At 44.3% G+C, this 27,907-nt stretch overlaps 1 protein-coding gene across 5 annotated transcripts in view; it reads left to right on the forward strand.

Annotated features, from left to right (window-relative positions):
• Positions 1-27,907, forward strand: part of STARD8 (StAR related lipid transfer domain containing 8) — a 112,587-nt gene that overhangs the window by 71,496 nt on the left and 13,184 nt on the right. For 3 of the 5 annotated variants that reach the window (XM_019536219.1, XM_019536220.1, XM_019536223.1), the window contains 3 exons: positions 15,205-15,276; positions 19,246-19,327; positions 26,118-26,181. In XM_019536219.1, coding sequence (XP_019391764.1) covers positions 15,205-15,276; positions 19,246-19,327; positions 26,118-26,181 — 218 coding nt within the window. Of the gene's footprint in view, positions 1-11,712; positions 12,807-15,204; positions 15,277-19,245; positions 19,328-26,117; positions 26,182-27,907 lie in introns of those variants that run through there. The other 2 variants (XM_019536221.1, XM_019536222.1) reach the window with 2 other exon arrangements.

The raw sequence follows: 27,907 nt of genomic DNA on the forward strand, positions 1-27,907 counted from the left end.
GATCACAAATAGCCTTGACACACCTCTCTTTCCTGCCCTCCTCCCCCCACCAAACCTTCCATCATACGTACGCCCACTGGACACGCTGTCTGCGTGTGCTGCAGGGAGTTGATCTTGGAACGGTGGTGTGGACGCTTCTGGCTCCAGTGTCCTGGCCAGAGTCCAGTTTGATTAATGTTCTTTGGCCTTTCCAGATCGCCCCTGCACTGTCAGCCAGATATGGGTTTCTTCCTCACAACTGCCCCTAAATCAGTGTACAGCAGTGCTGTGCACTGTTTAACCGAGGTCACATTCTGCTTCAGGGGTATCTATAGGTCAGTGATGATGATGGTGGGGAATTAGCCATTCATGTACACAAATTAAATGGTCTTGTACACTGTAAATATGGCCTTTTATCTGTTATGGGGGGAGAGGAGGGGTCAGCTGTCTACTGGTGGCTTGCCTTCAGTTGGTCCTCCTTCCCTGTAGGGGCTTGATTACATCAGTGCAGTTTACAGCCCTGAGAGGATCACAGGTTTGTTGTTCTGAGCTTGAGCCTTCCTTTTCCAGTGCAGCATGGTACCCCCTCTTAAAATAGCTATAATGATATATATGATTAAAGTGGAAGCAGCATCAGGTCAGTGAGACATAAAGGGGACTTCCTGTTAAAAACGAAGTCTAGTGGCTGTGTGTAAAGCCCTGTACTTTCTTCACATTGCAGTTACATGAGATCACATTTGGAAATGACTTTTGACTCCTGTGTTGGTGGAAATTTTACATGCATTCCCAGGTAACTTGGATGACCACTCAGATGCCTTCGCATCTGTGAGGGACTCCGTCAGCATTAGCTGGATGTGTGCTGGCCGCGTTCCTGCTAGCCCTTTCCAAGGCTTACTCAGAGGTTGCACCTTTGTCCCCCTTCCTTACTTCAGACCTGAATTTCCCCTGTTCTGCCCCACATAGATGGCAGATCTTTCGGCTCCCGTTGTAAATGATTGGTGCCAGGGACACTGAATCAGGAAATTGGCATTGTAGAGAAAGAATGTGGTTTTTGCTACAGGCTAATTTATTTGCTATGTAAGCTGAACTTTCCCTTTAGACTGTTTCATTTCCCATCGGTTTCTTGCCTTAGTTGGTCTGACCAATCCCCGTATGAGGTAGGGAACTACTGTCTAAAGTACAAACAGGCTAAGGTCATACATGAAGTTGGTGATGAAGCAGGGCACTAAACCTGGGTCTCCCAAATGCCAGGCGCCAGTGCACTAACTCTTGGATCTCCTTTCCTCTTTATCCGCTGGCCCTCTCTGAAGGTTTGCAATGCATCATCATCACTCACTCTTATTTCTGACCATCGTTTGTCAAAGTGCTGAAGGGTACATTTGAATGACCAAATTCAGACCTGCTGTGAGTGGCCAGAACCCCTAGTCAATTAGGTCTTATGTTGACCCCCCCTTTTTAAAGTAGATGTTAACAAAAGCCACCTGCCTGGAAAGCAGGATCTAAGATGTGACTGGTAGAACTGGACACCTTTACTCAATCTTTCCCTTCCTGACACAGGCAGTAAGTTTTCAGTCAACTCCACTTTCGGCAGCTACATGTTGGCGAGGGTAGGTGCTGTGTGTGGGAAACAGGAATAAGGGCTCCTGAAAACGCTCTTGTTTAGGTGCCTGAGAGCAGGCTATAGCTAGGAACTCCCATCTTTTATAACCAGCTTTGAATTTTTTAACCATCCAGGTTGGGAGTGGCAAAGCCCTGTCTTGGGCCATGCTGGTGAATCTGTCTATATCATACCTTCTAGGCCAGGGGTTCCCAAACTGTGATACATGTACTAATGGGGGTACACCAGACATCTCTGGGGGATACGTGAGAGAAATTGTATAATGGTGGATTTAGTTTTCATTATAATTGTTGGTATTTAAGGGGTTAAAATTTAAACCATGCTGGTAGGGGTATGTGGGCAGCTGGTAAATCTGGAAGGGGGTATACAATAAGAAAAAGTTTGGGAACCTCTGCTCTAGGCAGTTCATGTGAGGGTGGAGTGATTCCTTTACACTCATTTAAATTAGAAAGTTGTGCTGAGAAAAACAAAACGGTACATCTGTCTAGCAAAGCAAGGGAGAGCTTAAGGAGAGCCTGAAACCGTTAAGCTGCATGCAACCACATACGTTTGCTTTTTCTCTCTCCCTCTTGCTTCCATCCCTGCTATTTATATGGTTCAGCCCCAACTGCACACACCATAGATGTCCTATACCTTCCTGGGGAGGACTCAGTGTTTCTCAGGATGGATGAGGTCAGCAAGGGTAGTTTTGATTAGCTCACAGCACCACAGGCCTGGGTGGAAAAGAGGACAGATCTCCAGCTTACTGCCTGCAGGAAGGAATTTGGGTTGGAAATCCTCCTGTATCCAGTGGACAGTGCTTTGCAACAGCTGACATAGACAATGGAAGGGGACACTGGTCATGCTTTTATATTCCTCTTCATTTAATCCACACTTTTTCTGATGAACAGAACCAGGATTAAAAATTACAGCCATGGTGAGTCTGCTTGTGTTTGAGATTCGTGTTTTCACCCATGTGAAAGATTTCTATCTGCAGATCTTCTTGAAAGGGGGAATGGGACACAGTTTGTTAAGTGACCTGTTCGTGGCTCTTTTGCAGTTGCTTAGTTTGCTTTGGATTGTGTGTTACAGGGTAGAACAGGGTTAAATGCATTAATTCCTTTATATGATAAGATTTTCCTTTTAAAAAAAATATTTTTCTTGAAACGAGTTACAGTTGCTGCCTCAAATGGTGATTTCCCGTACTTCATATTGTGTGTTTGGAGAGGGGGTGCAGCAAAAAAGCTGTATGCTGCTTTACCAGATGTGAGTCCTACAAAGTCCTAATAAAATAAAATTAAGGGTGGAATTGTTTGTTTGGCCACATGTGAGGGAGAACAGTGTGGATGTAATTTTCCTTTGAGTATCTGCCTACCGAATTAAGATTCCACTGACATAGCAAAACTCTGGCCCTTTTAATATTTGGGCTTATTTCTCTCATAGTGAACTCAACTGATAAAAGTTATCTGATTGCATTCATTGCATGCCAGTTCATTGCCACACACCTTCCTTTGCTTCCTATGGCCCTGCCAGAATGCCCTTCTGGGCTCTCTGACCCGCCACCTCCTGTCCTGCAGAGAGAGAGGGAGCAGACTGGGACAAAAACTAGGTTTAGCAAAAATCAATAGGAATAGCTGAAATGCCAGCCGTGCCAACATTAAATTTTGTAATTTATGAAGGTTTATTTTTTTAATGTAATCTTTGGGGAAAGGGAAAGAGAAATTTTAAAGTTACAGAGACAGGTGTGCTGGAATTGGAGCAGGGCTAATTTGTAGTCGGGAAAATGAGATTTCCTTGTTAGTGACAATTATTCAGGTGGCCAGTGCACTGATAGTGCTAATGACATCTAAATGAAGTGGCTGTGTTTGCAGGATTGCAAAAGAGAATAGATGATTTGTACTGATTCAGTCATACTCCAGGTAGGCATAAATCTTACAGATATAAAATGGATCTAGGGCCTGTTTCTGGATGCTTAGAACTGAAGGGCTTGATATACAAATGTGCACACAAAATAACACAGTTCAGCCAACATCTCACTTCAATATGATGGGGTTACTCACATGTTTAAAGGTGAGGCATGTGTCTAAGAATCTGCCGCATTAGGGTTCAACTGTGTTCATACAACTAGTTCCCAATATGCCAGGTGTGATAGGGGATGGGGGATAGGGAATGATGGATGAGGGAAGGCGTGACTGAAATAAGCACCCATAATGGGCTACAGGTTGGCAGCTCACTGCAAATAAACATTGTAGTGGAGGTGGATTTGGAGTTACATTTCAGCATCTGAAATGCAGAGAACAGTGACTGGAGAGCTACTTAAAACAATCACTTTAGTATGACCACTTAAAGGACAGGAAAAATGTATTCTCAAGTCCAAACCAAAAGTAGCCCCTTGTGCCTCAGCAGGATAATCAGTGCCCACTGCTTGTGGGTAAAGGAGCATGCCAAACACAGCAGTTTTGAGTAACTTCCATCTCCAGGCTGCCAGCTCGTTCCAGCACCAACAATCATGTTGTAGAAAACCTATTGACATGATAGAATCTGGTTAACCATGCTGGTATTCAAGAGGGTTGAAGTTAGCATTGGTTATGACAAATCAGGATCTGTTCATGGTACCCCTGGGGCTAAATTTAACTTCCACTGAAATCAATATGAATCTTCCAGTTGCTTCTCTGAGAACTGCATTGTTTTAAAACCTTTGAGTTCATATAAATCTGTAGTGCAGTGACTCTCCATGGGATTCTTCTAGTAGTAAACACTGACATAATTAAAATAATCTAGACAGAGAGGGAAGTTCTCTCCCATATCAAGTAAGATTTTATATTTTGATTTAAAAGCTCAAGCAATGTAGAATGCCCCTGGTTTTTCACTGGCATTGAGAAAAGCTTGTAAGTGTTTTAATAGGATAAGGAGGCTTCAGAAAGCAGGTATGTTTGGTCAGAATCTGAACCTGCTAAGGCTCAATCAGCTACAAATACCACATTAGAGAGGAATGAAGCAAGATGTTCCATTTTTGCATCAAAGTGGTTGTAATTTTCATGGTTTTGAATGATATTAGGTGCTATACCGTCACATCAATTGCAATGTATTTTTCTTGACAAAACTGATGCCTGTAATTCCCCACTGGTACAGGTCCACCACTTGTAGCCACCATGGGAAGGTTAATGTAAGCAGAACTATTATTTTGCTGTGACTTTTTGGTGCAGTTCTCTGACAGTAAAATACCTGACACTGCCTATGGTACAGCTTCCACTGTTGCAAGAAGCAGTCCAGTATTTTGCCAGTGTAGAGAAATCTGTGGTGTAGCCCTGATGTAACACTGCATCGTCTCCCTGCCAGAGCCCCTGCACTGGACGCATTGCATTGTTGAAAGGAAGAGGCTCTAACACAGGTTGACTGAATATGTGGCGTCCCTTAGTCCAAACGAGGTGCTTTTGTGATCAGTAAGATGATTAACAGGAAAGCAGTGGAGCAGTCTCTGGGTGGGTGGGATGCATGATAAAAAAGATGCGTTTATTTAAGCATCTGAGTAGGTGTTTTCTTTTTATTTCCTTTGGGGCCTTCAGTCTCTGTCATTAATGTGCCAGCCTGCCGTGGTAATAGGAACCATAGAAATGAGTTAATGTATCAATAAATTCATGGCTACATCACCTAGGAGTATCAGGTATGGAGAGACTCGCATCTGTTCACTTGTATAATAAACAAGCTGTTGCAATGAATGGCATGTGTCTGTGCCTGTCTTCGTATGTGTTTTTTGAAGGGGAGGGGGTTGGTGCAGGTAGTGCTAAGCCATACATGTTGAGATGGCTTTTTTCTTTTTTACATTATTTCTAACTCCCAACCCCACACAAATTTGTTTCAAAACCTGTTAGGTGCAGCTCCCCCTACTTGATGGGACTCAAACTAAAGACTCATTGAGGGAAGCTGTGTGTGGTAAACACTAATTGGAGCAGAATTTTAAGTGTTTGCATATGTACAGGTTGGTTGGGGGTCAAAATAGGTTGGTGTGTTAATGAACTGCATTTCTTCCTCCCAGGCACTGAGTCACAAGTTCAGTGATTTCTGTGAGTTTCGGTTTAGCCCATGCAGGATATTATGTCCATGAGCAACCCCCTTTCTAAACTCTTATTTTGAGTGAAAGGTTCAATAAAGCCATTTTTTTATGAAGAAGGAAAATAGTCCAAGTGACATAGAAGCTTATCTAATGTTAGTATAAGACTCTGGAAAGAAATGGGGCATGCTGCTTTAGACTAAACTTCCCATAGGGGCGTGACTAGTAGCTGAACTTGGAGTGGGCAGTGGGGTACCAGCCCTGGGAACCAATTTAGAGGGAGCGCTAGCCTGGCAGCCCCTGGGGCATCTGCACTGCTGTGGGTGCAGCAGCTGCCCATGGTTGGGGAGCTGAGGCTGCAGGAGCAGCCTGTGCAGCCCAGGGCACCAGCATTTCTCGTTCTGTCTCTGGGTGTGCCCTGCAGTTTGGGAAGTGCTGATGTAAACTGTTCCAAAGAGCAGCTGTAACTTTGCAGCCCAGAAACTTGATCCAAACTGATATAATCAAAGTGTCTTGCAGGAGGCAGGAAATCCTGTCAAACCACCAGGGCTCAAAGGGGCCTTTCCCCTCTTGTTAGCACCTTCTCTCAGACACCAAAGGGAAGAGCTTGCCCTGATCCTTTGTCCTTGCTTCCTCAGAGAAGATGCAAGGTGTGCACTTGTCTCATCATCCTTGTGTTGAGGGGAGAGAGGCCTGTGTTTTCACCTTTCACTGGCGCTTCTTCACCTGTCTTGGTCAGAAAAGTGCATAAAATGCAGGTGTGGGGGGCAAGAAGCATTAGCAGGGCTCTTGTCTGCCGTTTGCCCTTTTTATCTTTTTCCTGTTAGTGCCCGTCACACTCCCTCACTTCCACCAGACATCTGTTATGCATCTGTGATTAACATTGTGATTAACCCCTGAGCTACCATTGTACTCATGTTGCCAGGTGCAGACCAGAGTGAGGACCTGCGGGTTGTGTGAGGAAGTGTCTTGCTACGGACAAGGGGAGGTAAAAGGGCAGAAATGTGTGGGGAACACATATATGAATTACCTGTGGGAGAGGAACTGCATGAGGTTGCTTCCCACACACAAGCACACGTCTCACCCTTGTCAGACATATGATCTAGCTGTGTCTGTTTGTCCATGGTATCTTCTTGATTATAGCACAAAACCACAGAGAAAAACAGACAGAAAGACCCCTCTTGTTTTCAATCGCAGAAGTCTTGACTGGCCACTTCCTTCTTCAGTTATCTGGTAAACCAGAAGGAGGCTGAAGATAACAGGAGTTGCACCACAGCTCGAAAAAAGCTAAGAACAGTCCTTCTGTCACTTGCTCATCTACAGCTCCTTTCACCCAAGCTTGCAGTGCTATCGGGGTCTTGAAGATATAACAGTTGGGTTTGTTTAGACACTCCCATGATCTTCAGTGCAGCATAAAAGGGGGATTGGCTTCTGTTGAGGCAAACATCAAGATATATTGACCCAGTGAGGCAAGTAATGAGTGAAGAGGCACGGTTTCTTCCTCTGTAAAATGGGAATTATAAAACGTATCTATCTCTCATGGGTCTCATAGGATTGCATTTATTTAGGGCAAATTCTCCCCTAGGGTATGATGTTTGTAATTCCCACTAAAGTCATTGGGAATTCAGATCTGTGCACATCCGTTTAAATCTGTCCCTTAATGTTTGCAGAAGCTATTGAGACATCTCCGTGTAAAACACTCCAGATGTTCATGTATTATTAAAAAATCAAATGCTGCTTTAGGTCTAAGGTTTTAAACACACAAAGTGGGAGATATTGATTCTTGACAATGTGTAAAGCTGGATGTGACTTTGACCTTTCAGTACACAGTATGATTTTCTGCGTAACCTTTCTCTTCTTTATTTTGCCTTCAGTGTGGTGGGATTGCCCTTTGATTTTTCTCATTGAATTTCTTTTCTTTTTTAAAAGATGAAAAAAGAGAGTTATGATGGGTAGCATGCTCACCAAATACCATATTCTCATACCATGTACCCTCAGATAAGACACACGCTTTGTTTTGGGGAGGCAGAATGAAAAAAAAAAGATCTTTCCTTTTACCCTATTTTTAATTGTTAATTTTATGAGAAGTTGAGTGTGGTATGCAAATAAATACAGTAATGTAGCAACTGAAGTAAAAACCACTGCTTGCTTTGATCAGCAGGATCATGGATGCATGCTTGGTCCATAGGCCTATTTTAAAAGGAAGTAGACTCCTATATGTGCACAGAATGGCATTTTCAACTCAAATTTATCCAAGCAATAGCAGTACATTTTATTGTTGGAGCATTTGATGCATACGTTATTACTGAGTTTTTGCAATGCTGCTGGGATGCTTAGGTGCCCCCAGACAGAGAGCTGAAATGCTAGTGATCTGGTGATTTTCTTCCTGCATGATGGATTTTAGTGCCTTTACCAGGACGGGGAAAGGAATTGGAGTGGCACTTGGGGAGACTGTAGCACTAATCTATGGGTGCTTCTGCCAGAAAAGTTGGTTTTCACTGGAGTTAGACCATGAGTCTGGGCTGCTTCAAGATCAGTGAAGCTGAACTCCAGCGAGTGATATCCATCATTCCTTAGCTGCAAGGATGTTTAGTCGGTGAAGCAAATAAGGGAATCCTAGAGGAGGGACCTCATAACCTCTAAAAATGCACGTCTGTCTCTCTCGTGTATAAACACGCGCACACATATGCCTGGCACTATTCTGTGATTAAGCAGTTTGTTGCAGCTGCCTGAAAGAGCTTTCTGCCCCCCAGACTACTCGTCATGTTTATATTGCGTAGTACTGTACATGTCTTGGATATGAACAGTAAACTAATCTGCTGCTTACACTGTGAACTGAGTTGCTTCTGCCATTCATTTTCTTCCTCCTCCTCCTCCACTGCAACTCCAGCTTCTGTCCAGGCTGGAACCGTGGCCACCCGCTGTTGACGTTCCTCCTGCCAGTGCTTTAGACTCTCGAGGGTTCCTCAGTCATGATGGAATCAGTGCCGTTAAAAGCAGACAACATATTTCAAGGCTGGAGTGCAAGGGAGGTATTTGAACAATCCCTTGTTGGCAGTGCAGCAGGGCACTGTTCCCAAGGCTTGCAAATCCTGGAAACCGTGTGAAAGTTAATTATGGAGATCCACCGTATATAGGAGTGTGACCAGTAAAGTTTCTTATTCCTATCTCGAGACTCTATCTGTGCCTGTGTCTGTTGAAACATAGGAAGATTGGTGGATTGTACTGAGAGTTTCATAAAAAGGTGAAATCTATTGCGCTTTATTCATGTTATGCACTGAAGTGTGGAGTCTCTGGTCCAAGTGTGGATGGTAAATGCTACTGGGCTACAGGATGTAAGCTCTTGGCACATGTCTCCCATGCTAAAAAGCTGTTCCTCATACCACATGTGTGTATGATAGAGGACTCCAGACTGCAACATTCAGAACTGGATTCCAAAACCCATGGGGGTGTGGGTGGGAGCACATACACTGTTTAGCTCATAGCTGGAAGACAGTAGCATTGCAGTATCACATCATTATTCACTCCTGTAATGCTAAGTGTTGTGGGGGTGGGGGTGGAATAATTCCATTTGCTTGGTTTCCTCTGCACTCATATAAATAGGATGTGCAGAGCCAGAGTCTCTTCTCCCTCACACTGGTGTCTATCAGGGGTAACTCCAGAAGACGAGTTACATTAGTTTAAGTGAGAGGAGAATCAGGCTTGCTCATGCCCAACTCTGTGCATGCATGCATGTAGTGAGTTTATATTGTGTATAGTATATGTGTACACGTGTATATATGTATGTGTATATACAAATGAATGCATACACACACATCTTCAGTATATGCTGTAAGGACAGAGAGGTGCATATTTGACACCTAATGGGATACATTCTGCTTTCAGAGATACCTGGAATCCAAGTTAGTGCCAAATTCAGTGAGGGTGTATCTGCATCAATGAAGACAGAACTGGGCATCATAGATAGAATTTGGTTTGTAATCCCAGTGCAGTTACAGCTGGAATGAAATTAGCTCAATATGTTTAGCAGAGGTTGGACGTGAGTCCTATATGCAAAATGGTTATTTCAGATCTTAGGGTTCTTAAGTAACAGATGGGTGGATACCCCATTGGCTCAGGGGACATACCAAGATTTTTTCTGTAGGTTCCATAACAAATCAGAAGACGCTTAAGTTTACAGACTAGGGAGAAACATGAATTCTACTTTTTTTATGTAATAGCTTATTTTAAACCAGGATGGAAAGAAAAACCACCCAAAAGTGCTACATGCCCTAAAACTGGAGCTGAGCTGGAGTCTAATAAAAAGAGACTGCACTCCCACTCACATCTGCCCGGCATCTGATTTCATCGCTTTCCATTATGTAATGTATGGGCAGTTTTATGAGGTGGTTTTCTTTTTCACACACTAATCGCCTATGTGGGACTTTTTATGGGGAATTTGGAAACTTGCATAGAAATTCTGGGCTCATGGGGTGTTGCTTGAACCTTTTTCTTTTTTTTTAAAGGGAAAGTGCACAGCTGGAGCTTTAGGAAATGGTTTTTATTCTTTAATTCAATTTGCCTCCAGTGTTTGAGCCTCGTTTGTCTTCAGTTGTGCATATTTTATTGTATCCCTCATGTTTTACTAGCAAGCTTATTGTCTATCCTGGGATAGGATTTTCCATGGTCCCTAAAAACTCTTGAGGGAGAGATTGAGTACGCCTTCCCCCAGCACAGCTTGTGTATGCTGCTCGGACAGCAGGTAGGCGTCTGCCTGTACCACAGGTGGCTGGGAGAGAATTGTGTTAGTATGGCTACAGAGTTGGGTCTGTCCGACCAGCCATCTGCTGTGCTCCACAGTCTCCAGTAAGTGGTGTGCACTAACTACGGGGTTGGTTGTGCCTGAATCCGCAGATTCTGAGCTGTGCTGCAGCCCATAAAGCAAATCCTGTGATTCATTGTCTTGCTTAAAACTGTCTTTGCCCCTGCCGTTCCTGAGCATCATGGCTGCTGTGCTGTATCGCTAAAACAGCAATTCTCAACCAGAATGTCATGGTGCACTGGGATGCCGCAAGATCCTTTCAAGGGTGCTGCGGTGTGCTACACAGTGGTTAACTCCGTTAGTTGTGCAAACTTGATTTGTGAGAGAAGCCCAGAAGTTTCAAATAGGAGTATGTAGTGTTAAAAGCGCGCTGACCTGTTATGATCTTTCCGAGTTCTTGGCAATATTTTGCCTCCCCCGATCTCACCAAGAGAAAGCCGAGTGGGATGGGAGCAGAGCGTCCTGCCCACCCAGTGTATTTTCTCTGCAATCATTGCTTATTTAGTGCAGTGGCTGCTATCTTGTCTAACACCACTGGGAACAAATTATGGCGGTCATGAACTAAAAGCAACGGACTGTTGCATATTGACCCAAACAGCTAGGATACAGAGCAGCAGTGGGTCAGGCACAGGGAGCTATAACACACATTCACCAGTATGTTGCATCAACATAAAATTCCTCTATAAAAAGGAAATGGGGTGATCTGTGCTAGTAATAACCACAGGGATTATTCTTTTTCTTTCGGTATTTATATTAATCTCTTTTTTTTTTCCTTTTACTTTCAGTGGTGAAACTAGAGACATTTTCATTTTGATTCTAGTCACTTTCTTTTCCTGTTTTTTACTTAGTGGCTACTGTCAGTAGAAAACAAAATATAACAGCAGCCCACTTTAACAAGAAGATAATGAAAAGTAAAGATTTCCCTCTATTTTCATTGGAACAAAAAAAAATGAAAATAGAACCAGGGTTAATTCTGACATCTTTTTATGGATCTTCGTGTGGTGTTAACTATCTGTGTAGGAGTTTCAAGGAAATAGGAGATTTCAGGAAAATTATGTTGTTAATTCCATCAAGAACAAGAAAAATGAAACTGGATGTGGTGTCAGTCTCAGAGAAACTGTAAACTCTGTCTCCAGGTATCTTTAGCTACTTTCCACAAATTAGCCCCACAATATGCAAAATAAAGTTGATCCCAACAAGTCTGCGATATGGACTTATACAAAATCAGACGCACTGGAAGACACAGGAAGAGTTGTGCATTTTGTAATATTATTAATTCATTTCTGAAGAATGAGGAGGGCATTATTCTGGGCAGTGCTAATGGTTTTCTTGCATGGTGGAGTATTCTGATTTTTCCTCCGGTATTCTAGGAAACAGAATTCACTCCTTCTTTTCAAAGTAAATCTATATTTTGTCCCTTCCACAGGGGATAGTGACCCTCTTGGCCAGTTGTGGATGTAAGGGCCTTGCGGGGTGGCTTTTTATTTCTGAGACAGAGAGAGAAATCCTTCTGGAGATTGGGCACTAACATTTCTGGATGCTGCAGCTCACACACCTGTTTCATTGCTCTGGGTCCTACCATGATGCTTTTCCTTTGGTAGGCAGCTTGGAATCCGGTTGTGTTATCATAAATGTTATTCTAGCGTTTCTTATCAGGCCTCCGAAAGATCCTTTCCAGGATTTCCTCGGGAAAGTATTTTTTGTGTAAGGGGTGGGAGCAAAGGCGGAAATCAACTGCAGTCTCTTGGCCTGCATGGAGATGCTTTGAAATTTTTCCAGTGCCTGCAGTGGTGCTGGGGGAGATTATCCTGTGTGGTGTCTGTCACCCTGTTTCTAGTGTATCTGATCTCTAGAATCCTTTCTTATAAGAAGTGGTTTGGGATAAAACACAGGATTCATCATTTCGGGGTGAATACTGTACTTTAAAAGACATGTGAAATTGTTTGCAGCTGCCTAAAAGAAAGGCACATTTCAGACTTCCTCTCACTTTTCTATCCCCTCCTCCATTCAGTGTATATTGGAACCACTTTGCTTGGAGGGGAAGGAAATGTCGCTCTCTGACTTCATATTTCCACTGGTGATGTGAAGTAGAGTTCACTTGGATCCCAGACCTGCCTACTGCGCACACGCCACTCCCTGCCTTTGTGGAGGAGCAGAAGGCAGCTTTTCTCAGTCTATGGAGAATTCTTTGATTCCACGGCCTTTTGCTGTCTTGTCGCCTACCTCTGCCTGCAACTTGAATATTACTTGAAGAAAATACTGTTTTGCCAATGTTTTTGCTTCTTTGAGTCCTGGAGGTTGCATGTGTGGTAGATCAGACCTGCTCAGCATCAGCTCTGCAATATTATTTTATCAATTCAATCTGTCTACCTTAAGGGGTAAGCTCAGCATAACAGCATGTGCCAAAAAAAGAAAAAAAATTTTTTGTGGCTGGTCTTTATTCCTTTATTTTTCTCTTTAGAAAAATTCTTATTTACAGTATTTGCCTTAAAGAAAAATATCTAGATTTTATTTGGTGACCAATGTAAAATGAGGGGCTTAGTCTAGTTCTTGGTGGACTGATAGCTACATCAAAAAAACTGCAGGTGCTATTGGCTCCCTCATCTAATTCCTCAGATTCTTGACTGAAAGTGCCACAGGGATTTTAATTTCTGCTAAGGGTTCCTCCCAGGGAAGGCATCTTTGAGGATGTTTATAGGAAGCTTGGATGTTTCCTGGGCAGTATATGCTCTATGGATAAAAGAGGACTTTGCTCTCCATGGCCTTCAGGCTAGCATCTTTAATGGCTGAAGAGAATTAAAATGCAATCTGGAATTTTTTCGGTTCTTGGTTAAAAGACTCTTATTTTTAATAAAAATCCTCTGGGAAAAGGAAGGTACAACATGATTTAATTTGCAATCATACAGGCAAAGTTCATCCTGATGGGGTCTTGGAACATATAGCAAGTGTTTAAACTAGAAATGACCTGCTTTCCTCTTAGCCCTTGTGCTCAATTAAGCATAGCTCCCTTAGGTTGCCAGTACATGTTTTCTCTCCTTTCATAAACAAGAAACAAAACTTGATTTTTTATTTCTTCTGGAAATATATATTGTGCAGGAAGGGGAGTGGTGGGGAACAAGGACGGGAGGAATCAGAGTCATACAATGTGGTCCTTCTTAGGGATCATAAAGCACTGACTTCAGGTTGTTTTTTCTAAGCTTTGCAGTTTGCATGTAGCATGCTTTTTTGTGTTGCCTTGTTCCAAAATGTATATATTATCCACTTAGTGACTGATGTGAGTTGGGGGAGCAAGACAATCCCGCATGCACTTTCCAAAATAACTTTAGTTTAATTTTAAAGAAGACAGCTTGACCAAGGCCCCACAGTTTGGATCTGGATTTGAACCTGTGGCTTTTGAACTCTTCAGCATTTGGGTGGATTCAGAGCCAGGGGTTTGGTTTGACCTATTGTAAAGTTAAGGAACAGCTGCAAAAGTTGGATCCAGATCCATATTCCTTTACCAAACCTTCTTCCCCAAAGCTCAGAGGTATCCAGGTCCCCAGGGTTTTGGCTGAGTCCTGACTGAAATGTTTGTTTTGTGCTTTTTCTTTCAAGTCCTGAATAAACGCATTGAGTACTCTTGGTTGGTGTGGGTAATGGCATTTATGGTGGTTTATTTCAAGATGCTCTTGCCTGATCTGGCCATGTGCATATCAATATCACCACAGAGCTGCTGCAAAACAGGGAAATGGGCAGGGAAAAATCTGCAGTAATTTTACAGTAAGGTTCTCTGTATTTTATAGTAAGTGTTGGTCACGATCACAAACTTGAATCTTACTAAGCAGTGGGACTCCCGACATCAGAGAACAGCTCTCCCTAGTTGCTTGGGAATTTCACTGATTTTTCCCAACTCCACAAGTTCTGAAACTTGCAAGAACTTCCCAGAAACTAAATTGTCTGTGGCTGTTGTACTGAGTCATCAAGAGACATTTTAGGCCATGTATGAAGAAACACTGACAGCACTGTCAATAATTCACAGCTGGACCCCTTTAAAGTCTACAGAAAACCTCTTAATTGTCCTGCTTTTCATTTCACAAGCTTTGTCTGTCTGCTTGAGAGCAGCACTCTGGGTTCTTGCCCTAAGGTCTGATTCTCAGAGCTGCTGTAGAACTTGGGGGCTGTGCATGCCTAGAGGTTTTGGAGATCAGGCCACCAGCCATACTTCAGTGCAGGGGTCTGGGGCAGGTCCCTCATGGTATAACTACAGTGACCCTGATTCTACCACCCTTGTGAAGTAGCACCGTATTCTATGCTAGTGTCACTGATTCTAGTAGAGAGGGAGAAACTGCACTTTGCCACTCAGAATTGCCACACAGCAGCTTTGGCCCCAGTTTCCCTTCACCACTGATCTTATTCCATGTAAAATTAATAAAGGCTAGCCCCAGGAGCTGTAAAAGTGCTGTCTGGGTTGTGCTCTTAAAGCTCTTGATGTGGTCTCCAGCTGACCAACAACATGCTAACCAGTGCTTTTGGAGTGATTGCTACCAAAAGGGATACATGGTTTTTAAACCGCCCATTTTATGGAGATACCATGGACTTTGGTTTTTAAACAGCCCATTTTATGGAGATACCATTGACTTTGGCTTACGTGCTTTAAAAATGGTTTCATGGCCACGAGTAGTGATCTGAACACATGTGGAGTGAACCAGCGTCTCGTGCATAGTGCTGCTCTTTGGAGTTAATGCAATGTCTCTGGATGCTTGAGAGTCTCAAACTAATTAATTTGCTTTGTTTCAGAAATCGAGGCCAAGGAGGCTTGTGACTGGCTGCGGGCAGCAGGATTTCCTCAGTATGCACAGCTTTATGAAGGTGAGGCTGCCTCTGCTGTATTCTCTGGGGTAGCAATGGGAGAAGTGTTAATTTGCTCATCTCCCCTTTCACTTCCTGCCATCCAGGTCTTTGCTAGTGAATTCCTGAGCTATCTCCAGCTGGGAGAAGTCCTGAGACAGCTCTTAACTTTCAAGAAGAGAAAGCAAGCCCTTTTTTTCTCTTGGGCCAGCACCTGGGGCAGGATAATGGGCTCCAAAGGCAAATGCCCAGGTGTCAGTTGTGGGTGACTGTAAAGACAGACAAACCAGAGAATTCAGAGGAGCCTTCTGTTGGTATAGAGCAGTGGTTCTCAACCTTTTTTGTACCAAGACTCATTTGTAAACATCAGTGGCCAGTCCTGCCCCCCAGTGTGTGGGGCAGGGGGTGGGTGTGTAGGGCATGCAGGGTCTCAAGTTCCTTTAAAAGAGAATCCATTTTTTAAAGTTTGTTTGCGACCCTTTCATATATTGACCCACAGGTTGAGAAACACTGATGTAGAGGATGAATCCTGTGTAGCTAGATTCAGAGTAGCTGGTAGCTGAAGCTTAGAGATGTGTGAGTAACAGGGATTCAGGAGGGTCTTCACAGTGGCTGCTCAACTGTTTTTGTCAGGGGTTCACTGGCTAATTATGTGCTCTGACCCAGGATGACATTGTGCTAGGTTGCCCTGGCAGAGTTTCAGGTAACAAGACTCAGATGTAGAGAGCCAAATTTGATTGTGTGGTCCTGTTCAGACCATGGGGATGCATTCCAGGCCTTCCCGCCATGAAGGTTTCAGGAATTTTTGCCTTCTGTGCGTGGTTCTTTCCTCTGTGTCTTTGGATGCAGGTCGTCACTGCAGGTTTTTCAAAGCACTGAGGCCAGTCTGGAAAGAAGAAGGGACAGAGAGGGCAATTCACTAATTGTTTGATTGTACGTTACAACTTTAAACCTTCCAACATGACAGAGGTCTGGAGAACTGGTCGCACTATTGTCCTTTCAGCATTCCTGAACCTCTCCCCTTCAAGCAGTGCTTCTAGAAAGCTCACAAGATGCCTGGCCAGGCCAGAGAAAGACCAGTCTGAATAGATAACATTGTCTCCAAATATTTTAATAAGTGTTTTCTGGAGGCGGTGACACATGTACAGCTAAATTTGGTGTAGCACAGGAGTGGGAATGAATATTTTTCCTCTCTGTACTTAGTTGTCCTTGGTGACAGTGTCCTGTCCCCGCTCACTAGTTAGTAGCAAGATTTACGCACTATCTAAGCATGCAGCAGATCATTGCTTGAAATCGGTCACATAACTTTATTGTGGGGTCCCTGAAGGGAAGGACATATGAAGAGAGAATGGCTGGATACGTCCAACAGACTTGCTTCTCACACGCCCAGTTCACAAATTAACCCTTGCAAAGCCTGTCTCCTTACTTTGTTTACCTTAAGAGATGGTGGAGGCCACTGGTCCCACTGTAGGTGGCCTGTGTTGAATAACTGCAGCTTTAGCATAAACTAGCTTAGGGAAGGAGAAGGCTAGAACAATAGCTGGAAGCTGAGCCTTTAGGCAGGGTGCAAAGCCAGCTATTGTTCAGTTTAGACACTTCCACTCATCTCCTCCAAGCACATTATGTATACAAAATGCCACCTCACTGATAGCTTCCTAGGCTGCTTGTTTGTTCCTAGTTTCTATTTTAAGGGTGACCTCTTTGTGTATCCCAGTGCAGAGACTGGCCAGATTTCTATAGGTGAGGTCCATATCCAGTTCCTTTGGGTTGCTCCTCACTCATACAAAAGGGGACAAATATCTGGTTCTAGATACTGGAAAATAAAACCCTGTCCCAACTTAGGCTTTGTTAGATCAGTCCCTTACTGTCTCATTCTGTTTTGCAGCCTGCACTTCACAGCTTCAGTTTCAGCTAGGCTTTTGCAGTCATAGGAGATAGGTAAAGTGCAACCATGTATATAGGTTCTCAAGCAGAGCTACCTTAAAAAGGGACAGGAAAAGAGCAGAGGGACCTTGCCATACAGAACTCATCTGCCTGGGTGGTGCTTAGCACCCATCCTGCAGTATTTTCGGAAGCTCCTAAGAGAGATGGAGAGGCAGTGATAGTTGCCTTTAAAGATACCACTGCTGTAAGCATGTGCTAACTTCATTCTCTCCTCCAGCAACTGCCTGGAAGCCAGCAAATGTGTCTGCTATCTGAGACCTGTCTCATGTCTTTTGAGTTGGTGCTGGGGCAAATTGGGTGATAATGTTAGGGCTGCTGTGCTGTCCACATCCCATACCACTTCCTTGACTCAGGATGAGTTAAGGAAGAAGAACTGTCTGAGAAGGGTATCGCAACACAGTAAGTGCGGTCTCCCAATCTTGTTCTCGCTTTTTTCCTTCCTGTGGGGGGAGATGAAGATTCTTCATTTGAACCACAGCCATGGGCACACTGAAGGCTAATGAGAGATGCAGACCAGCTATGCTCAACCCAGAGCCCTTAGTTGCCAGAGCTGGCTGCAGGGGAAGTCCTGATGCATCAGTTTGGTGCCATGGCCTCTGGTTATAGAACAGTTTTGCTCCCCTTATGAAGTTAGTTTTGAGCCTTGCTGTGGATGTGTAGCTAGGGCAGTTTCAGAGGTGGGATTCTGCTGTCTGGTGTGCACAGGCTAAGCTCTTAAAATGGCTTGTTCACTACAGGGACTGATAAGCTTAACAGAGAGTCTTTGGCATGGCACTGCCTTCCCCCAGGCTGCCCCTGTCCACATCATGGGTCTCCCACACCTGTATGGAGTTCTGCTAGCAAATGTTCTGAACAAAATATTTTTTTCTCTTGCTGCTAAAAGGAGTGTGTGATTTAGCAGCTAGAGCTCATGATTGGGGCAGTTTTAAAAAATGGAAAGCGTTTTCCCCAGAGGTGCAGGACATGTCAGGGTTACTTCCTCTTGGAGCATTTACTCTGCAGGGAGGAAACTGCTTGTCTGAGAATGAGCAGGTGAGCTAGGAAGCTCAGTAATGGGGTTGGCATTTCTCAGTGATCTTTGGTTTTGTATCTGGTATCCTTTGTCCTGTATACCCTGTTTTTCCCTTTCCAGCACCATCTCTTTGTCTAACTCATATTTCCAGTCTCTGCATTTCTCCTGTGCTCATCATCATGACACTGAGACCCCAGCTATTGACTGCTCATCTTTCTCCTAGTCTGCCTTCTGTCCATCTTCTCCGGTTGCCCTCTGGAAGGTGCCAAAATGTGCGGCAGCTGATCATCTTTCTAGTGGAGGACAGTGGGCAGAGAATATGGTTAGCCCTTTTACTCTTCCTTTTGGAGCATGTATTTTGAACACTCTGCCTTGGAAACTCCCAAGGCAGGTTGGAGCTATTCATAGAGTAGTGGCATATTGCATACGACCCACTGGGAAGGATACCACTGCTTCCCTCTCCCACTCTTTGGTCCCAGGGAAGCAAGTATTTTGCAGGTGTTCTCCTGGGATAGGCGCTCAATGTGGTAATGTGATGCACTGTACATGTATTGCCCCAGCTTTAATGGCATTTTTCAGCTCTTGGGGTGTATCTGCCCAACACAGTGAAGTACCATATACCTGAATGAGCTGGTTTGGGTATGCAACAAAGCTGGTTTTCTGCCCACAGTAGTGCACCCTGCTGTTTATTAGAGCTAACTAGTCTGGACAGGGTGTCATGCTAATTTAGCAGTACTGTTCCAAGTACCTTTGCTGGCTTGTCCAGAAGTAGCTCTGGTAGCCTTCTGTAACACTCAGCTGTGCCATAGAGACATATCCTTATTTACACTGCAAGTTGTTGGAGTTCAAAAGGCCTCCAACCTTCTACTCTACTTGTCTTTCATTCTTCTCCTTTCTCTTCTTTCTCCATATCTCTCCTCCTCCTCTTTCTCTCCACACTTATCTTCTCCCTCAAATCCCCACTTTGTCTTCTGTTGGAGTTGGTGATTCACAAGCTGAGACTCTAATCCACCTCCTGCTCTTCTCTTCCTCAGCCTTGCTGTTCCCTATTGATATCACCTCTGTGAAGACTGACCACAGCTTTTTGGACGAGGACTCCCTCACATCTCTGTGCAGGTAAAGATCACCACATCAAAATAAGTTATACAAAGAATAGAGGAACAGTGAGGACCCCTCAGGCATCAGTCTTCCTGCTCCCCTGCATTGTGCCTAACCAGGAACATCAAGTTGAGCAAAACTCCCTAAGAAAGGAGTAACAAATAATAGAGGCAAAACAATTTAATGGATTAGGTATGAGGCTAGAAAGGAGAGGCAGGGGGATCAGGGGACTTCAGTTCTCACTCTGTCCCTGATGCTGATTCCCTCTAGTCATGCCTTACTCTTTCAGTATTGTTTCCTTCACCTGCACAACATGGGGTTGGGATGCGCTATTCCACTGGATGGGTAATGGCTTTGTTCTGTTTAGAGGAAAAACCGAATTCTTGTACAGTAGAAGCATCTTGTAAAAAACTTTCTCTATAGGTTTATTTTTTAAATGTTCTGCCTGTGGACTCCCAGTTCCTTATGGCTCTATTTAGAAATGAAACAAGTACTAGGCACTGGAAGTCTGTGCATTGACAGTCTTGTCAAGTTGGGCATCATGCCCTTAATAGTAAGATTCAAAGGTCAGGTTGGGATCTGTACCTCAGAAGCTGGCACATCTCTGAATGTTATTGGATCTGTTGCATCTTCTGTACAGTTTTCAGAATCAGGCTTCTCTTGTTATGCTTCCAGGCCTTCTCATGGCTTCTTGCTTTCTGGTCAGTTTACCTTCCCATTCTAGTCACATGTACAGAGGTGAGGGGAAATCACGTAGATCTCAGCTGAGGTGGGGTACATGAAGGAGTTAAATATCTCAGCTTCTCCTAAAAGGTTTCACTTGGATTGCTGTTTAGAAATATGGAAAGATTCAGTGAAAGAACTTAGGGTTTTTTTTCTGAACTAGCTTCCCATTCTCCACTGTTTATTGTTAGTTTCTGTGTAGTATCCCCTCACACCACATGGGGTATGGAGGAAAAGGAATAGTTCTTCACTGTGGCATATTTTGTATTGATTTAGATATATTAATGGGACTTAGTTATATCTTGCACAAATGAAAAGTGCTTAAGAAATTACATCTTCAAGCTATAGAAAGGACATTTTGTTTATTTGCGTTAGCATAGACAGAAACTCCATCTGTGTGCAGCTTTTCACCTGGCTGACTTGTGTGCATGTCACATGTGAATGAAAGCAAATGTGCATTGAACAAGGTACTAAGGTAAAATGCCAGAGGACTGCCAGTTATCATCTTGAGTGGTTTGTCAGGAATTGAATTCTCTCGCAGCAATCCTGCAGGGGCAAGTTTGTTTGCTGCAGCTGATTCTACTCTGGTGGATTTAGTCTATACTAGTGATGGATCCCTTTTGTTTCATGGACTATACAGTTTTCTGGATGCTTTGACTAAGGAGCTTTTTCGTAAGAAGTGATTGGCCTGAGAGACATTGGACTCCTTTGTATGAATGCATGGGAATAGTACCTCCATAGTACTTCACTGGAAAGCATCTCTCTCTTTATATCATGAGGGCTGAAAATAGCACCAATCTATGCCATACATATATTTTTGATGGAGGATCGGTCCTGGTATTTAAGCAGTAGCCTTTCTTAGTATTGTTTTCATATTTAAGTATTTGGACCAAGACCAAATACTTAATGGAAAGGGCTGTCAAATCCCTTGTATCTGACTCCTCTGTTCTTAGTCAAATTTCAAATTGATTTAGGAGTCTTAGCTCCCTTGTTTTATATTCCAATATCCTTCCTCATAGCTATGTCCCTGCACTGTCCTCATAGATGAAAGCTTGCATGGGTATTTATGAACAGGACCCTTTTTTTCCTTCTCTGACTGGTGCAACACCTGCAACAGAAGCCAGATTTAAGCATAGCTGCTGTTTTCTTTAATTATCATGCTGAGGCTGTTCTAATGGATATGGCCGCATTCTCTGTTACAGTTCTCTTGGGTAGATATGAACTGCTTCACCCTGCACCTCTCCTTGGTCTAACTTTGGGGAAAAGGGGAAGGATGCTGTAGAAAGGTTTTTGAAGCTCCCGGGTTCCAATCTATTTCTGTTAGAGCTTTTATGTTTCTTGCTTCCACATGTGTCAGCGTTTGGGTGGCTTGTGTTGTTCTGGGGTTGTTTCGCCCTGCTAACCTAGAACAGGTTCTTTCTGCCTGCTCAGGTGGTTGCTCGCAATAGTCTGCATCATTGCCAGTGCTTTTGGAAAGAGTGTGCACGGTGGGTGGCATAAATGGAGCCGCGGCTCTCGGATAGGAATGCCTCAGGCTGACTTTCCAAAGCCATCATGTAATCTCTGGGGTCCACAAGGCAGCCGCATGCAGCATTTAGCTGATTAGAAGGTCAAAAAGGGAAATTTACTATGCAGCTCTTCCAAGAAAACAAAATCCCATACACATTTTCTCCCCTGCTAGCACACACATGCCTGCTCACTCTTTGTTTCATCTCTTTCATTCTGCCAAAAGTCTGTAAATATAATCCCTTTGCTTCTGAATTTCTCCAGCCAGCAAGGGACAAAGTGGAAGGCTGTTTGACTTCTTTCCAGAAGGGTGACAGGCCGGGCATGCAGCTGGCTTTGCAGCTGCCTGTTCTGCATAAGGCCACGTCTTGTGCTTCTACCTAAGTCCCTTTGCCATCCTGGATAGAAACTGTTGTGGAAAATCTTCCTTCTTCACCACAGGAATCATTATGGTCTTATGAATGCAGGGTCTTTCTTAGTCCTTCAGTACTGCAGACCTCTCGTTATTAGACTACTGGTTTCTGTTCAGTTGCTGGAATCTCTTTGAAACCTTCACTCTGAGTTTAGCTAGTTTTTGGGACCTTCAGATGAAGACTTAGCTTGAGCCCTATGATAAATATAGACTTTTAGTTCTGTTTTTATCTTTTCTGTGTAAAAGTGGCTTTCCTTTTACAACAGAGTAACTAATGACACTTATCTTGCTTTACCATCCTAGTGTCTCCCAGTGGAGATGAGGTAGCCAGGTGAAGTTAACACTTGTATTTCCCACCTAGCTATCTCACAATAAAAACTACAGGGCCTTGTCTCCCCTTAGGTGTTTAAGCAGGATAGCTTATGGGCATTAGTCATCTGGTAGTAAAAAGGCACCTTTTTGGCAATGCAGACATAGTCTTTGCACCCTGGAGCAAGCCTTATATAGTGTGTGTTATATTAGCATTTCCAAAAGCTCTTAGAACAAGTTAATTAGCGATGTATTAACTTAGGTAAAATTGGAACCACAGACTCTAGTCTAGACACACCCGAAGGGGCAAGGTCTAGCAGTCTCAAGTGGGTAGTGGCTGTCAGGAACTCATGAACTCTAGTTCTGGCTCTGTCACCGACTCCTGCGGAGCAATTGGCTGAGTCACCTCATGCCTCTGAGCCTTCATTTCCCCAGATAGGTCAGATTTTGTGCCTGCAGAACTTGCACACATTAACCCCCATCAGAATCTCTGTGGCTTTGTTTCATACACTGGTCATCTGCAGGTTCAGTCCTGCATTCATGCACATGCAAACAGACTGATTCATAACTTCTCTGAGACCCATTCAGGAGACCACTTTGGAACTATAAGCGTGTAATGTCCATCAGGTTTGTATACCTAACCACTTCCTGCAGGGAGCCCTGAGACCTTTCCCAGACAGTTTCATAGCCATTTGCCTTTTCCTCAGAATCTCAGCAAACAGGGAGGAAATGGGTGTCTCCAGCAGAGTTCAGCAGAGATTTAATTAAATTAATGCTGAGGATTTGCCTTCCCACCTGGTGGGATTTCTCTCTACCTCCCTGCTTGTACACTGTCCATTATATTACTAGCTTCCTCAGGGAAACTGTTATTAAATTGCCCAGAATCTAAACAATGAGTTAAGTGAACAAGGCTTAATCCTCTGTCAGCTAAATGTCAAAGCAGTTTAGTTGACTGCCCTGAGTGACTTAATAACAGGCAAGTAGGTCATGCGCTTCATGGCCAAAGCCAGCTTTTTTCTTCCCCCACCTTAGAGCATTTCATTAAACACCCTCGGTGGGGAGGCAGATCATTGCTGTTTCCTTTTACCTCCTGTTGCCACTTTTTCTCCCCATTTCTTTTAGAAAAATCAAGGATTTTTTTCCCCATCAGAATTTTTGCTGGTGAAAGGCACTGGGTTTGCAATTATCCAGACATGCGTGGACATTTAGTACCCCAGGGACAACTAGCAGCAGCGCACCTTGCACGGCCACTGCTTGTCTCTGGGGAACGCCTGTGCCACATGTGCTCTGGCGCACGGTAAGTTACCCCGGGGGGGGGGCAGGGGAGGCTGGGGCCACCAGCAGCCTTACCTGTGGTCCTGGGGCCCTCCAAGGGCTGCAGCAGTGGCAATTCTGCTGCAAGGAGCCTGGCTGGCAGCTGCAGTGTGGTTCCAGGCAACTGGGTTCCTCCTTTGAGCAGCGTGTGCTGCCTGTGCATGTGCTGGTCTGCTTTTTTTCTCTGTGGGCCTTTTGACCCTTGGATATTCAGGGGTCAAAAACCCCCTCCACGCTGCTCCCTTGCAGCGCAGAGAACAACTGAGCGTGTGGTATGTGGCACTGCAGACATGTCTGCGGCGCCATGTACCCCACAGTCGCGTTCGTCTGGACACGGCCCAAGGGGTTAAAGTCCTCTCTGTTTTATCACTAGGGAGGTGCATCCTGGGCTGTGACAGAGCATCTTCCCCCAGTGCTCTGGAGGGACTGCTTCTAGGGTCAGTCACTTGGGACAGGAATGGGCAGTCTCTAGGACTTCTCTGTCAAGGCACCCCCTGGAAGACAGTTAGGATGGTCTGTCTCTGCCCCTTTCTCTCTCATGCTGGTTTGCACATGCAGTTTTATGTACAGGCAGAGGCTGATTGGATTTCTGTATTACCTTTCAATGAGTTGCCCTTTGTTTCATTTAGGCTGTTTCCTGGAGCTTTGTAAACTGAGCCAGCGAACTGCAGCGTATTCCCCAGTGTACCACTCAAATGAGCTCCCATGCACAAAGGCGCAAACATAACTCATGCTTGGACCTTGTGTCTTACACGCCAACAGCCAAGCCCTTTCACACTAGAGGGAGCAGATAGGCTGTGAGCCACTAATTGATGTAGGCTGGTTTTGTAGCTCTTTCTGAGGTTTATGGGAATGTGCCCAGGAACCTTGGAAAGCAAGGAAATTACCCGGGATCCCATTGTCAGGTCATCAAGGGGGTGCTGAGCAAGCAGGCTGGCTGCACAATGTAACTGGAAAGAAGCACTGTATTCATGCTTAGGATGCAAGCACTGGTGAGGTCTTGGCACTGCCCAACCTGACGTGGGCAGGAGCTGTTCAGGCTCCCTCCCTCAGCATTTCCAGAGCCTTGTTGTCCTGACAGACTGCAGTTTCCCTTTTATGTTGCAGACTGTAGCTGGCCTGCTCTGCCAGTTCACTGGAATCCCTGGTCTGCAGCAGCCCTTGATGTATGCAGTATTGTGCTTCTGAACACCTTTTCATTTCACCTGTACCCACCCATCTAAACCAGGACCTGCACAGCTCTGCATCTTCATTCAGAACTGTAGCATCCTCTGCTGTTACAGACCTTCACCCAACCCAGTCACTGCACCTCAGTCTTACTTCTGGGCTCACTCTGCTTTTCCAGTCCTGGGTTCCTGGATCCCAGGCAGATTAATCACCTCAGGCCTGAACTACAGCCTTCCCATCTACACAGTTATGCCAATGCACTTTCATTCTAACATGAAACCTGCTGTGTCCCATCAGACTTGCAGCCTATAGGCCTCATCCCTGCTCTAGTCTCCTTACCTCTCCAGTCCTGGCATTCTTGTCAGTCATGATGAACACATATTCAGGTGTAGACTGAAGATGATTTGAAGTCAGGCCACTAACCTCAAATGATCTTCAAATGCACTGTGTCACTAAATCAAATCCTACTAATTTAATTAGTTCAGTGGCGTTTATAGAATTCCTGCTGCTGGCTCCTCTCATTTATACTCTGAAAGTCTCAGGGCTTGGTGGTGTATTTGGAGACGGCTATCTTGATTTACAAAAAAAAAAAAAAAAGAGATGAATTGGTTTCTTGAGAGGAAAAGGGTAATTTTGTATTTAAGATGTATAACCCCTTCAGTACCAAGGTGAATTAAATGCACTTTTCTGGCACGACCTGAAGTGCCCAATCCAGGCTGACAGTCTGTGGAGAACAGCTGCTGAGGACACGGTTACATTCCAGCATGAGTGAATGGGGCTGACTTGTGTCCATGGAGAGAAACTTCAAAAAGCAGAGCAAGTGGCTTGTGGAACCTGCGGCAAATGGGATTTGGAAGGCAGTTTCAGGCCATGTACGACTCAGTCATGTGCTAGGGTGCTGTGTGTGGTCAGAGGTAGGTCTCTGAAGGGGTGCTGTTCCCTGATTAGAGCACACAGAGGTGTAACTAGAGTAACTGCAGGTCCTTGAAATACAGAGTATCCAGGAACCTACATCACAAAGGAGCAGGGTATTTCTCTGACTTAGATACTTGTAAAATGGCTTTGGCATGAGATGAAAGTGTTATACCACTGGCATGTCAGAGCAGTCTGAACTCAGTTGGGAAGCCAAAGACACACATGCTTGCACTTTCATTTTGTGCAAAAGGCAAATGTGAGGAGTCCATTCTTTGTTCAGCTGAGCAGGCCATCAGGGCTATACTCCACTGGGAGTGAGCTTTGCCTTCCCCCAATCTCCATGCTTCCATTTGATCCCCAGCTGTTTAGGGACAGGTGAAGATGCTGCCATAAGAGCCCTTTCAAAAAGCTGTAGTAGCAGGAGATGAAAAGGAGACAAATGCTTCTCTTGTTTGTTTGCAGGAGGCTGATGACCCTGAACACATGTGCCACCATGAAGCTGGAAGTCCACTGTGAGCAGAAACAGGTAAGTCATGAGGCTGCAAGGGTGCAGCAAGGCCATAGAGCTGCAAGGAGTGGGTTCTACTTCAGTGCAGTAGCAACCAAATATGCTCCATGGCTTTTAAAGGGTGCTGCCCCTCCTCACTTCTGCCTGCTAAATTATATTAAAAAGCTGGTAAAAAAAAATCTTCCCTACCAAATAATACATTTTCATATAATATGGTAGCTTCCACAAAGATGTTATGTAATATCCAGGTGGTAGGAGAGGGGTCAGGAGAAAAATGCTCCATTATCACAAGTGGAAGGGGTGATATCCAGGAGAAAATCTATTAGCGTGCATGCTGGGAACATGTGAGAACGCCTGTTCTGCCAGATTTTGAAGGACGTGCTTTAGCTGGCTTTTATCTGGGAGCCTTCTAGTATTGTTCTTAATACTTCTGTTTCTCTGTTTGATACCAAATTCCTGATGGCAAATTGAGGATCTCACAGGCCGGGGAATCTTGGTGAGATCTGGGTTTCTCCCCTTTGTTTCTGTTTTGGGCGTAATGCCTTCCCTTGTCAATGGCTGACTTGGTGTTGGGATTTCCATTTACCCTGTTTCAGTGAATTCCATATTGTTGAGAACCTTGGAAAAAAATGCTTCAGGTAGTTTGTCTCTAGAGCTCACTCAAACTTGTTGTTATTCACCATAATAAGATATTTTACTGTTCTAGCAGAGCTCTTCTGTAAATTTCCTGGAGATGGGAAGTTGTCTCAAAGCAGCAAGCTGGAGTAGGGGGGAGGTAGAGTCTGTCTGCAGCTGCTTTTAGACGAGCCATAATGCAGTGCCATACTGTTATACATAAACTAGAAGGGGATTTCCTTGAGCAGTTCTTTAGCAGGATGGATCAATAAAGAAACCTAGCTTTGCAGAGGAGGTCCCTTGGGGTGAATAAAATTACCCCATATGTCTCAGACAATAAAACACTACTATGAATATGTTGTTTACTGTGGCTATATAAGCATCATGCCCCACCTGGGCTCTATAGCAGCTGCAGGCTTAACACCTTGAAGCTGAAGGTCTCCACTTGTCCTGCAGAAATTGCAGGAAGGTCAGAGTTTGGGGCATTGTTTCAGTGTCCGGATTGCCAGCCCTCGAGGACACAAACAACCTGAGAAAGAAAATGAGGGTGGAAAGGAAGTTTTTGGATAGCTTTGAGTTGTTTGTGCTGTAATTATTTCTGGAGTCATGAGGGAACAGTATTAAAAATAGAAATGACAGATAGAGAATAGATTATTACTAAGACAGTGGTGTTCAGGGGTAAATGTAGCTGATGGTTTTCTGATAGGAGTTAGTAAAACAGCTGGGAGAGGTATCAGATGAAGAAGCCAACATCTAGATCACAAAGAACTATCCAGAGCTTTAGGTGGGCTGGGGGGAAACACCACTGCTATCTCAAACTCTAGTCCAAGAATGGGTTTGGGTGGCAGTTGGTTGTCCTTGCATGGTTTTTTCAAGGCATTGCACGTCACTCCACGCATACTCCTCTCCACCAGCAAAGTAGCATGTTCCTTGGTTTCCATTCCAGCAGAGCTGTTCACATGTTTTTCAGCTTTGGTAAAAATTTCCAGCAAGAAAAAAAAGATAGTTTTGACACTTTGGGCCCATTTGCTCCTCTTATTGACTCTGTTCTTACACTTACTTTTCTACTGTAGTGTGCCTTGCGTCCTTGGTAGCTACCATTAGTTTATGGATGCACATTCATTGGAGG

This window comes from Crocodylus porosus, unplaced genomic scaffold, assembly GCF_001723895.1.
Source record: "Crocodylus porosus isolate Cpor-Errol unplaced genomic scaffold, CroPor_comp1, whole genome shotgun sequence".
Taxonomy (NCBI): domain Eukaryota; kingdom Metazoa; phylum Chordata; order Crocodylia; family Crocodylidae; genus Crocodylus; species Crocodylus porosus.